This window comes from Mycteria americana, chromosome 3 (assembly GCF_035582795.1).
Source record: "Mycteria americana isolate JAX WOST 10 ecotype Jacksonville Zoo and Gardens chromosome 3, USCA_MyAme_1.0, whole genome shotgun sequence".
Lineage (NCBI taxonomy): Eukaryota > Metazoa > Chordata > Aves > Ciconiiformes > Ciconiidae > Mycteria > Mycteria americana.
The window spans coordinates 93340778-93354795 of NC_134367.1; the positions used below are offsets into that span (position 1 = coordinate 93340778).

The 14018-nt window shown below is 36.6% G+C and overlaps 1 protein-coding gene across 6 annotated transcripts in view; it reads left to right on the top strand.

The window, feature by feature from the left end:
• The window catches only part of LTBP1 (latent transforming growth factor beta binding protein 1), a 203788-nt gene that overhangs the window by 82373 nt on the left and 107397 nt on the right, over nt 1-14018 (top strand). For all 6 annotated transcript variants that reach the window (XM_075496119.1, XM_075496120.1, XM_075496122.1 and 3 more), the window contains 2 exons: nt 2774-2998; nt 6463-6740. In XM_075496119.1, coding sequence (XP_075352234.1) covers nt 2774-2998; nt 6463-6740 — 503 coding nt within the window. The remainder of the gene's footprint in view (nt 1-2773; nt 2999-6462; nt 6741-14018) is intronic.

The following is a 14018-nucleotide window of genomic DNA, read 5'->3' on the forward strand; positions in this document are numbered from 1 at the left end:
AAACATCACAATTAGTGTGCATGTGTGCTTATTATGCCTATTCAAAATTATCAGGTATTTTATTTCAACGTGTTTCATTCTTTTTTTTTTTTTTTTTTTTTTTAGGGTTCTCATAATATTTGCCGTTTGAGATTGTCAAGTTTTCAGTTTAGCCTGGCGATCATATCCTATTTGTTTTTACATGGCTGAGTATAACTTATAATTGTATACTTCAGAATTTTTGAATTTTTTCATTACAGATTTTTATATTCTCAGAATAGATTTAATGTATTCTCATTTAAAGTTTATTCCTCATAGGCCAGACCTTCAAGAGAAGTAAATCAATATATCTGTACATAAATCAGTTGACTGAGTGATTTGCACCAGATGATAATGTGGACAGCTTGGAATTTTTATTTTCCATTATATGTAAATATTGAGAAACTGAACATTCTTCATTATTTACCTCACAGTAGGCCTTTCAGTATTTTTAACACAAACTTCTGTTTGCTTGAGGCAAAGCTTTTCACATGCCTTTTTGTTACTCGGTGGGCTCCTGCAGGAGAGGAAAGCCTGAAGAGTGCCCTGTAATGCAGAGATACCTGTGCGACATGGCCCTCCAGACACCAACTGCTTTATAGGAACAGGAGCTCAGAAGAAAGTAATTTATTTTGGTGGAAAAACTGGGTATATTTATATTGTTTAAAAGCTGTATTTTGCATGTTACCTTGTTTCCTCAAGGCTGGAGAGGGTGGGAAGAAAATCTATGGGATAGGCTTCTTGCATTCAAGAAAATAGTCTCAGTGAGACTATTTCTATTTGCCTTTGTTTTGCTGTACTTCTTTCAAACACCAAATTGCTGTCCCCTTAACGCTACTTTACACTATTTCATTGTGCGATGTTACTTTTGCAGGAAGACTGCCTTAGCTTTCAACCTTACTCAGGCGGATCTTTACAAGTACCTAAAATTCTTTGTATGTTGTCACCATTGCAGTAAACCTGCTCATTTGTGGCTGCTCAGGGAGAAACGGTACCAGAGGGAGAGAGAGATAGGTGTCGTGCGTTAATTACTGCTGGGATCAAAAATCTTTCATTTTTCCCCGAAGTAACAGCAGTTCTGTGAGGATGTCTTTTATACACTCAGATAAAGTCCCAACAGTGTTGGGACCCAAAAAAGTGAGGCCTGCACTGGCGTTGGACAGTCTTCCAAAGTCAACTAGGCCTTTTAGCACAGTGCTACAGCTTGAAGTACTTTCAGTCAGTTTATATGAAATGAAAATATGAGATAAGACAAGGAAAATATTAAATATACATTTGCAGAACAGAGTGGAAAAACAATTCTGGCTGTTTACACTTGTGCGTGGACCTATCTGGTGATCAGGCAGCACTGTTCCGGACCCTGTCAACACAACATGAGGGTGCTCTGCAACGAGCCGAGCTGATTGCGCTGTTTCTTGAGCACTCTTCCTGGGCCAAGCGAATTACGTAGGTGGGTTGGAACTCCTTGGGCTGCTGAATGTCCTACTTTGTCTTCTTGTGATGCACAACACACAGGTTCCCTTTCTAATACTGACGTTTTATGGTACTAATAATAGCAATAGGCTGCGGTTGTCCAGGGATTACACCACTTGGAATAATAAGCACTAGGATCCTAATTACCTTGTGTTATCTACAGTTTCTCATTTTTATTGTAATTCAATATAGACTGAGCAATACCAGTCCAGCAAAGTGCCTAATTACTGTAAAGTCTAGATTTTTATTTATTTATTTTTACAGTCAGAATCTTATCTTAAAGCTGACAAATGGATACTGTATGCTATTTCTCCAAAAATCTTGGATTTCTGAACAAATGACCTTAGTTTGTCTTGAACAAAAACTTACGGTATTTTTCCTGTTGTTTTTACATCATTTAGTTCTTGAAAATGTTGACAGCTCAGCTAGATTATGGTTGATTATTAAGTCCCACATCATATTTTTAGAAAGTGCTGAACCATGCCTATTACTGTTTGTATCTCTGAGTTAAGAAATATTTTTCAGTCGATGTTGAAATTTTTCATGTTTCATCTGATAATTTATGTTGCTGTAAATGTGCAAGTACTAGCTGGCACAGGAGTAATTACCCTTGTCTTTATATTGGAGTTAAAATATTTTAACACTTTGGAATTTGTCTCTGAAGTCATTGGAATACAATCTCTCGATATTTTTTATGATCTTCATGGGTGGGTATACAAATTAGTTTCTTTTATCTGAGAGATAAATGTTAAGCAAAAATGTAGATACTCAGTAAGACATGGTTTTCCAGAGAACAGCCAAGGCTTACAGTGAAAATGGAAAATTTATCCCCAGTACTGTCTACTCTCTGGTGAGTTTTTTCCCCCAGTCTTGCAGGGAAATGTAGGTAGCCCAGGATTTTCAGAAATGGGAAGCTGACTAAATAAGAATACCTGTACTGAAGTGTGAATAAGAGGTGCAGCCAGGCACCGTATTAATTTAGCATCTTGCTTAATAGCATAATGAACTAAAATAGCTGGGATTTCTAAGGGAAGAAGGTGCTTGCCGTGTTTGTCATGGAGAGAAGATGCGAACCAGGCAGAGGTCACAAAGAGGGGAAGGGGAGTGATTCTGCCACAAGGCAATTAAAAGTGTATGTCAGATGGGTAGTTATTCTTCAGATGTCGGAAGAACAAAGGGCCCCAGCCCTATGCCTTTCCTCCTCGACTTCTGTGTGATATGTGGTCAGATAATACTAAAGCTAAAGTCATTAACAAAATTTTTCTTTCTGTTTTCATTTCAGTTATTTGCCACCTTCCATGCATGAATGGAGGCCAGTGCAGCTCTAGAGATAAATGCCAGTGCCCTCCTAATTACACTGGTAAACTTTGTCAGATCCCTGTGCAGACTGCCAATACTCCAAAACTGTACCATCACCCACAACAGGTGAACAAGGCCGTAGGATCACAAATTATCCACTCTACTCATACTTTACCACTGACAATGTCAGGACAGCAAGGTGTAAAAGGTAACTTTTTTCTTGATAGATATTTTTTCCTTTGGAGTTGATTTTATTAACTAATTTTGGGTATCCAACCAGTAATGATAGTGATCTGTCTATGTAGTTTGAATCTTGACACCACCAACTATTTTGCTCAATGACTGAAATAAGAAATAATAGTGCTATCGAAAAGAGTTTATAAGTAAATTTAGTTCGCTTTATGGTGGAATTTAATGCAGATTGCAGTGTCAAAGGATAATGCAGAGGGCTTCTTCCAGGAGTGTAGACCTGTTCAAAAAGAGAATGATTGTGGTTGAACAGAGTCCATAAATTGCAGTATACCTAGATAGAAAGTTGCAGGTGATTCCATGGTTACTAGTGGAGGGAAGAGACAATGCTTTTCAACATAACAAAATTTAAATCCAACGTAAAGCTAAAAATACAATCCATGTTTATCTCTGTTATGTCATTTGGTAGAGTCCTATAAGTTAATTTTGTGGTGAACTTTTTAATGTAGATAGACCATGATATGATTCAGTTATATGACCTGGAAAGAAAGTTCTATTTAACAATATCATAGAAAAAAATGGTAAGGACTTCCTACTGCTAATGCTGTGAAGAAGGCAGAAGATCAGAAACAAGAAAATCTATGATGTTAATCAAATTTTGCCTAGTCAAATAAAGTTCAGTCAGCTTCAGGTTTCCGTTTCCCCTAATACTTTTTTGTGAGGTGACAAGTTCTGATGACCTTGAAGAGGACTGTTGAATTTGTTTCCTCTGTGTCCTGTGACTCTAGGTAGCATTTTATCCGGGTGAGATCCTGTCCATATGGAGAGAGCCCTGCAACTCAGTTTCACAACATATGAATTAATGTGAAGTTTGTTTGTTTATTTTAATTGGCAGATCGATTTTTTTTTCTTTTTTTTTTTTTTTTTTTTCCCCTTGTTGAGGGTAATTTTACAATTACCTCTCCAAGATGGCTACCTCTGAATAAAAACAAAATATATGGGGGAAAGATGTGAGGAGGCTCAGTTGCTGGCAACTAGTTCGTGAATAACTTTGCTAAGAGGCCAAACTATTTATATGTTTGTGATAAATATAATATAATGTAGTAATTCTGTTTTCAGACAGGGACATAGCTGTGAAGGAAGTGTTGACAGTATTCTTCTGGAAACACAATATTTTATTAATGTTTTTAAGTATCTGCTCCATCTTTTCAATGGGTTTGTTCTCTAGGGGCTGCTATGCAGTCCATTGGGAAATAGTTTCCACTGACATGTTGAAGTATTAGTCCCTAAAGCTCCCCAAAACTTTTCTGACTCTAAAAAAAAAAGGGGGGGGAGGAGGGAGAGAATAAGAGAATATAATTACCTAAACATTTAGCAGAGCAGAAATTTATTTCTGCAACTATTGAATTCCTGATGAAATTATTTTAGACATATGGTGGACCATAACATTTTTTTTAAGATATAGTTGTTTTTCAGATTTAGAGTTACTGTCTTAAAAGACACAAGAGGTTTCTCATTGCTAAAGAGTCTGACCTCTTGAACTTTTATTTCCTGACTCTCAAGTCCTCATCAGAACCATCAGCAGTCACAATTCTTTTTCTTCCTTTTCCATGCCCAAATGAGGATGTTGGATTGTGGAGAGAGGAATGTTCCGTTTCTTTCAAGGAAAGAATAAAATAGTTCATTCTGAAATGGCTAGCAGAAATAAAAATTAATCAGCACATCTAGGCAGTGATCCAAGACCTGGAGAGGATTGTGGTGATAATACTACATGGGAGGAACCAGCCTAAATTTGATGGTTTCAGCATCTGAACATCTCTAGGTGGATTGACAGATTAAAGCAGAGCAGTTCAGTGATTTCTTTTGAGGGCTAATATAGTCTTCAGATTTATCAGCTGGAGAAGCTAGTTGAAGGAATTCCTCTTCATACATAAAAACATATGGTAGTAAGTTGGGGTAAGTTTTGTTCTTTTCACAGCCAGACTATACTGTCCTGTCTTGCCCTGCAAAACCAGTCTAATAGCCTACGAAGGGCCTTACTGCTTCTCCTTGTAACACTGAATCTTTTCCTTGTGGGTTTACCTGTGACAGAACTCATGTAGCATAAATTTTGCTTGAAGGTTGTTTTCTGCTACAGGCAAGATCTGAAGAGCCGTTAAGGCCCTGCAGCCATATTTTGCTGACTTTCTACTACCTTATTCCTGATGTTTCTGTCTGCAATACGTTGAAGATTTTCATAAATGAAACAAAGCAGGGCAGAGTAAAAATAAGTTTGTTTCTTTTAAGGAATTCCTATTTGAGACCAATTAATACTGAAAATGTACCTAGAGAAATGAAAAAAATGTGAAGAACCAAAAGTAATTGCTAAAAAACAATAAAATTTTAAAGCAGCTAAAATAAATGAAATATGCTTCCTGGGAAGTGGAGCGGTGAGGCTGAAATTTGTAAATAAGAACTGAAAATGCCTAATCAAGTTCCAAAGAACAGTCTGGCCTCCTGGAGGCAAGGAGACAATTCAGAAGACTCAACAATCCAGTATGTGTTACAGAGAAAGTATGTCAAATGATATTTGTTGGTTCTTGGTGTGTGGAAGGGGTGTTACATCTAATGGATTGGCTGGCCTCAAGTAGTACTTGCTGACGAGAGACACCCAGCCAGACACAGTAATTGCTAACTTTGTTATACAGCTTACAAACTATAAAACTTTTTACCCACCTCTCCTCCCTGCCCCTCCCCAGTAATAAATTGAGTTACATGTTTAAAGGGCATTTTGTGTTTCAATGAAAAGAAGCTTGAGAGTCATAAACAGTTCTGAGCACATTAAGTTGACTGGAGGGTCTCAATCTACATACCCAGACTTAAAACTACAACTGTGTTTAAAAACAGAAGTATCTGAAAAACATTTCCTCCCTCTTTATCTGCCAAATCCTGAATTCAAAGTTCAGTAAAGGGAGTGGTGGTTTTAGATGGTTGAGATGCTGGCAAGTGTTGCAGGGGCAAACTCAGGACTTGGCAGGTATGTAAGGGTGAAGGGATGAAATCTGAAGCTTTTTCTGTGTTCCAGAGAAAGATGATGGATCTGAAAAAGAAAATAAAGCTTACTATATATCCAAAAATAACCCAGTGGAGTTTGAATTCTGGAACTTTGAATGGGATTCTTATTACACAGTATGACCACAAATATTAATGTCACACCAGCCAATTTGGACATCCATGTTTATGTAGCAGTCTTTACAATGCTATGATGTCGTTCTTTGCTGTGTGAAGAGTTTTCATTTTCTGCTTTGTAAATGAGACTCTATGCGTTCTTTCAGCTTTCCCTCTAACCCCCAAATTTGGGTTTTGTTTATATTGTGGTCACTTCAAGGCACTCTATGAAAATTCTAATGTACAAAAAAGAGATGTCTTAGAGGTGCCTAAGATCTCTTTTTTGACATATTTTATTACCAATTTTGTAATGTGTTTTTCCTTCAATTATTTTAGTGAAGTTCCCTCCTAACATAGTGAATATCCATGTGAAACATCCCCCTGAAGCCTCAGTTCAGATCCATCAAGTTTCAAGAATTGACAGCACGTCAACAGGACAAAAAGCGAAAGTACCTCAGCCAGGACACCCACAGGTCTCTTACCAAGGTCTTCCGTATCAGAAGACCCAGAAAGGACATACTACTTACACAAATCAACAACCCATTCCTCATATGTTTCCTGTTTCAGTTAAAACTCAGCTTGGGCGCTGCTTCCAGGAGACTATTGGAACACAGGTAAGAAAGGTTTGCTAAGGCTTTTGAGACAGGTAGCTTTAAAACAATATCATAAAAGAAGGAAAGAATTTTTCACCAATCACGGGCAACAGACACATTTGACATTCTTTTTCAAAAGAAAATTCTTGTGATAATGGACTGTAAAATGTTTCACAAAGTGATGTTTTTCTGAACCTCCTTCTCCTTCAAGCTAGTGTCTTTAGTTTCTGCAGACTTGAATCCCTGATATTCTGATTTCAGTTATTCTAGCCATAACTTCTTCATTTATAAGCTATTTCTCCAAATGAAAAAACATGACTTAGATCCTAGGTCCATCTCTCCTGATTGAACAATTAAGGTTACACCGTCTTCCACAGCTTGTACTGTCCTTTGGTTTAATGAGTCTTTTTGCATGGATATCTCAACAGCCAGTGTTTTTCAAGGAGTTGCAGTTTTCATTGAAATTCCTATTCAACAACTTCCTATGTTTTACAGTATTATAAGCCAATGTTTTGAATCTGTTGAAATGTGACCATTGAATGGGGTAGAAAAATCATGAAAGCCAATTGAGCGTTTGCTAGAGCATTAAAACGTTAGTTCATTTTAAAATATGTTCACATCAGTTTTTACATATGACTATTCAAAATCGCGTATCTTCTTTCAGCTCTTGAAAGCACTTTAATAAGCAATAGCATTATCATTTTTGCATATATGCATATATATGTAGATATACAGAGAAAGGAAGAAAAGCATATGTGAAGAGATTGTAAAAAAAGTAAGACCCTGTAGTTTCTTGCTTATCACCTTGCTGAAATTTAACTTTTCAGATCAATTTTTTTTTTTACACTGAATGCATGCCTCAGGCTGAAATTTTGTGGGAGGTTTCAGAAAAATCACTCACTTGTTCTGAGGGATGATGTTAGAGAATGAATATGTTGCTTTACTCAGCCTAGAAAAATGATGTACAACCCTTTCAATGAAGATTTGGATCATCTCTATGCTTTAAAGTAGAAACTTAAATTTATCAGAAACGTCACTCTGCTTTTGGTCCTTCTCATAACATGTACCCAAAGTTAGCCAATACTCAAGCATCTAAAAATATATCTATTTCCAATATATTCCACAAACATTTGTTAGACATTGGCAGCAAAATTCTCCAAAGATTTCACCTGCACAGAGCATGGTCTGCCTTCCCCTCAAAGGGACAGCACCCCATCATCTCTGAATTGCAGGACTGGAGCAAAATGTCCTTTACAAGTGTTTCTTCTAGCTGTCAGTGAATGCTGTGATGCCAAGTGTTAGAACTGACAGCAAGGAAATTTTCTCATGGCTCCCAAGCAGCGCACACACACGCACCTCCCCCCCCCCCCCAAAAAAAAAAAAAAAGGGGGTGGGGGAGATATCTCACTCTCACAGAGGGGCAAGGAACTTTAGAGAGGATCAGTGATGGGGAACAGACAGGAGCAGAAGCAGGACACAGTCAGAAGCGGGGTGAGGGTAAACATAGGTGGCAGATCCCAAGGTAATGATAGCACTTACCTTCTGGAACCTCAAACTGAAATCACAGTTTCTTAGTCTTGGTCATCCTCTGCCAGCTCCAAAGAACTGACTTTTTTTCCTGTAAAATATTTTTCTCTTTTCCTTTCAGTGACTGGCTTCTGCAGAGTATTGTAGCATTCTTACTAGTGGCATAATTAACTCTAGTTTCAGAAGTCATTGCTGTGGAAGTAAAGATCCCAAAACCTGCTCAGGCTAGGGCATCACGTGAGGGTGTTTAAAAATAATTAATTCTGAAAAGTGCTATGGAATAAGTAAATTTAAATGTCATCATGACCCAAAAATGTTTCTAGAAGACCGGAGTTAAGTTTGCATATAGAACATTAAAGGCTAGTATTCACTAATTGTTGAATGCTTGATTTGGGATCCACAGTGTTAATTTATACTGATGAGCTCTTTGTGCTTGTCTGTTTCAGGAATAGTAAAACCTTGAATTTGTTCTTTGGCAAGTGCTGAAGCACATGTTCAAATGAAAGTTCCTGGACTTTACATGACAAAATGAAGCAGGGCCTGTGTCAAACAACCATTTCTCTGTATTTCCTAAGAATGAGAGATCTAACAAACATGGCATTATAATGTGCAATCATAAAATGCTGGAAGTAATTATGATAACTAATAGTTGTTTATTATTTATTTGTATGTCTATTTGCACCCATATATAGAGGAAGACAAAATTCCTTCTTTAATCTTAGACTTGGCTGTGGGCGCTGCATCTTTTATCTTTTACCTCTAGTGCTTGATATATTTCCTATCGGTTCTTTCTGCTACATGCATGAGTGAGGTATTTCGAATGACATATCCAAAACTTGTGGTATCCTATGCATGCCCCTCACATTACAGTGGCTTAAAAACTAAAGCTTACTCGTCCCTCACCAGAAGGTAGTAATGTGTTCCTTTTAAAGGGGGAGAAAAGGGGACATATACTTGCATTGCCCTCAGGCCAGACTTGGAATCCTACTAAATGCTTAGTCTCTGATTTTTATAATGTTTTTTTCAGTATTCCCTTGGAAAAATGTATCTTTGCAGTGCTCTCAAGAAAGGTAGTGCCTCCTAGTTTAGAATAATGCATGTTCTCATTTTTTACAGATTTCATTGATTCTTTCCGTGTCAGTCTTGGAGAAGAGCATAGTAATGATTTCAGAGGCCTTTTGTTATTTAATTTAATGGTTCAATTTAGAATTTGAGTTGTATGGTGGCATTTTGTAGAGCATTCATTTAAGACCTTGCCATAAATGTAGATTTAAGCAACTCATTCACCTTTCAAATTTGAACCTGAAATGTTAATGTGTTTTTCGTGCAGTCAGCCATGCATATTATTTATTTGTATGTTAAATAGACCTTGAACTGGGAAAGACACTTAATTTTTTTTTTTTAACTCTTAAATAGATCTATTCTAAAAGAATTGGGTTTTCTGTTTCTTTGGTATTTGCTTTGCTAAATATGAGGGTTCTCCTTATTTGTTCAGACAAGCTGCTAAACTGAGCTTTCCCTATTAGTAGCAATGTGTTACAAGTCCTTTCTGGAGTTTATGCTGGTTAATTTTGATATCTGTACTTTTTTCAACAATCATCAGTGTTTATACATTTTTTTTGCAGGGTGGATTGTATATTTGGCTTCGGAAATGTTTTATTAAATATCCTGGGATCAGAGGTGACTTTACTATCTATAGAGCAGATTGATGGAAGGATATGTGTGTGGCCTCTTGTAGGCAAATCAACCAAGTTAATAAAGACTTTGCTGAACTTGCTTTTGGTCCAGGGTAAAAGCACAGGATAAAAACAGTATCAGAATCTCTACTGCGGTTTTGTGTGTATGTAACCTCTACCATTCTATGTTTCTTTCCATCTCTTGTTCTCTCCTTCTTCCTTGAATTTCAGCTAGTCTTCAATTACAGATCCTCTGATTTTAATGCTTTGTTTTTTTCACAGCCTTCTGTGGTATAATTTTCATCTCCCAACACATTCTTCCTCACCCCACCTTAGTTAAATTCCTTATATGTATCTCATTGAAAAACAGTAGTCCTGCAAAAACAGTAGGATAGTTGCTAAACTCAAATCTCAAGAGAGCCAGGGCGTATTTTCTGCAGTGTATTTCCAACAGAGTGCATATTGTTAAAGTTAGCAATTGGAGCCAGCCTGAACTGAAGCTTGGAGGCGTTATGGTACCAATAGTTGAAGAATCTGGTCATATTCTCAGGCCTCCGATCACTTCTAATTAACCACCCAGAAATTCTTCTAGACCTCCTATTCGCTTAGTTGTCTATAGTGTCACAAGTGACCATAACCAAAGGCAGCAACCATGAGAAAAGGGTAGTAAAAGATGTGTGAAAAGATTGCAGTCTACAAGCTAAAACGGTCAGGAGGAGAGAGAGAGGGGCTAGAGGAATGAAATTTCCTAGTTTAATTAGAATAGATAAATACAGATGTATGTTTTCATAAATACATATACACATGTATGTATGTGTTGCTTAATTGTGACTGTTTTTTGAAGTGTCCTCAGCATTGGGAAATAAAATGAAAAGAACAACGCTAAAAGTAGTATTAATATTTCAATTTTTAAAAAGTAATATAGGAAGCTATATATCCAGTGTTCTGGATGGTTCTCTTTTCTACTCAAGTCAATTCATTTTTCCTGGCTGCCTCTTTTGTGTGGGTGGAACACTTAGCAATTATTTCTCCTCTGGGAGATGTTAACGATGATTGCTCCAGGATAGCTTACCATGTTACATGATAGCTTACTATGATATGTCGCATACAAAAGTTGTGGTTCATCAAATGCTTTCCTAGTACCAAAAAGATTTTTGCAGAGTATATAATAAACTAGCAGTTAAGCTGCAGGCCAGAAACTTATTGTTGTCATTAAAATATAGGAAACAAACCTTTACCTAAACTTGCACCTTGTTATATAGAAAATGTTGTTGAGAAAATAGAGACTTGAAGTTGGGAAACAGATACAATAGAAGCAGTAGGACAAAAATCCCACTTAAGATTGAGAACAGTAGATTTGTGGAGAGCACTGTTATGTTATGGTGCCTTCAAAAGCTGGAGACTGGACGTGGTGTCCTGCAAGGTCCTTTACAGCCATGTGTTTCTGTAATCCAAGGAGTCGGTCATCTTAGACCACTGATTCTCTAAGTCCTACTTAAAAAGCAAGCAAATAAGGAAGATTATGTTTCTCTTCTTTAATTCCTCCTCTTCAGCTGCTCTTCATTTTAATTCTAATAAAAATGCCTTTATTATGACACAGAATATCTTGTTATTTCCCAAAATACTTCTACAGTGTCAGTGGTGCACCTAGTAAAGATTGTGTTGGTAATCTGAAGTCCTGTTAATTTTGCATATGGTTACTTTGCATTTAAATCGAGACAAGAATGCAGATGCCTACTATTTGTCAAAATTCATATAAAGAGAATTAAGCACTGCTTCCTCCCCCCCTTCCCCCCTTAAGATCACTTTGAAGTGTCTACTAATTATACTCATGTGTTTTTCTATAGTTACTGCATTTCAGTATTTTGGCTAAAAGTCTCTTTTCTCAAAATTGATTTGGTCTCCTTTTTGCTTAACTAAAGAGGGAGGCATTTTTTGCAAAGCAGCAAGAAATTGGAGAAGCTGGTATTTCCAAACTTCTCTAAAGCAGTCTCTTTCTGACTAGAGTCACAAGTAATGCTGTTCTCTTCAGGTATTTTTGAGTATCAGTTTTACCGAAGGAGACTTCTGGTGATCTCAGCATCTGTAATTTAAAAACAAAATAAAAAAAGAGTTGTTATTCTAAAGAGAGACAGATATTGAAATTGCTTACCTGGCTGAAGGCAACATATGCCAAAATGTCCAGAAGAGAAGCTGGCTAACAAGTCATGTCTGCCCATGCTTGCTCATGCCTCCTCACTGCCTCGGTTGTGCTGATGTAACTGCTGAGAGAAGCTGGACTGCTCTCGAAAATGATCACTGAAAGAGTTTAAAAAATACTGTCTTCTGATCCCCCCTTTTTGTTGGGGTGTTTTAAATTCGGATCAGTTCCAGGTTGCAGTGTTCAGAGGATATGTTCCACTCCTCGCTTGTCAGTTATTTGCTGAATGATGCTTTGTGCTTCCCTTGCAAAGTAATTTGAAAGGTGTAGAGAAGATCCATACTTGTTACAGCTCTGTTGAGAAGGATGCCTGAATTAGAGTTGTTCTGGTATTGTGAAGTCAAATTTGGTGTATTTATTATAATACTTTGGAAAATCATATTAAAGAAAAACAAAATATACCACCTATAGCAGACAATAGAAGCATATTCTGATAATTTTTTAAAATAAATTAAGCTAAATAACATTAATGGTGAACACTAGTAAAGACTTTATTGAAAAATATAAGGGCTGTCCGTTTTTCAGTGTGATCAAAATGCTCACATATGCGTTCAAATGTGTTTCAGATGCTGCTTCGTTCTGATAAATAGCAAGTATATCTGATAAACAGATGTTAGTTGATCAGCATCTTTAGTGGGATAAATATCTATGGAAATGGTTTATTTAATACGGTGTTTCAGTAATATCTTTTACAGGAAACATTTGTTTTGGTTTGAGCAACACCCTTCTCTCTGCTGTGAGACTTAGTAGAATACAAAATAAGCCAAGTGATAGGTGGCAGCTGGAAAAGGTCAGAAATTGTCAACATTGTATCATGATACAGATTTTGACTGCAAATCATTAAGCATTTACCTAACTTGATTCACATGAGGGCATACACTGATCATATACTTAACTTTGAGAATATACATAAAGTTGTTATGAACTAGGGTTAGATCACTGATGAGTTTTTCATGATGGGAAATATTAAACAAAAGCATCAAAGTTTTTGAGTTAGAAATCAGAGCAGCAAAATGTTTTGATAGCTCTTTAATGCATAACCTAACGTATGGATACTACTGTATGCAATATGATCATAGTGTATGTAGTCTGGAGGCGATGACAGTAGTAATATACCAGTTGAAGTTACTCATTCAACTGTATAAATATCCCTGTTGAACTTCAGATTAACAAAACATTTCCTATGGAGGTAAATTTCAGGTATTTTCATTTTTTGACAGCTGTATGAAATGAACTTCCCTATTTATATTCTTTAGGCAGGAAAAATGGTACAAGTAAAATTCTGTGCTTTTTCTGGTACTTCTTCTGGTACAAAAATACTGGTACTTCTTCTCTTGGAGTACTTTTAAAACCTTTTTGTCTTTAGAATAGTCTTAAAAATACCATCTTAAAATAACTGTCTGGAATTCCTTGAAGCTCATGGTTTGGCTTCTGAAGTTTTTAAACAAATAGACTGTCAGAAATCAGTGTGGATTCACTTCCAGGATTAATGCTTCATTCGCAATAGATTCTTTGCAAGATCAATACCCTGAAATATCAGAAGATTAAAGATGTATTGGATACCAAAAACACCAAACTTTGTTTTAATTACTCAACAGAAGAAAGCTGGATAATTTTTACTTGCCTATGAAGAATGTTCTGCTTAAGCCAAAACAAATTCTTTACCAGTTCTTTTAGAAAGTCTGGAAGTATTTAAGTTTCTCTCCTCTGCTTATGAGACAATGCCTGTTAGTGAGCCAGTGCTACATGGGATAATACTCTTCATTTGTAACAACCTGTCATTCAGCTGGTCAGTAAGCTAATTAAGTATGTTTGTTAATTGTTTCAGTAATATGGTTTATTAAGTTTGAGGTTTCTTACTCTGTTTGTCACGCCTATAGGAAAAAAAAGAAGCAA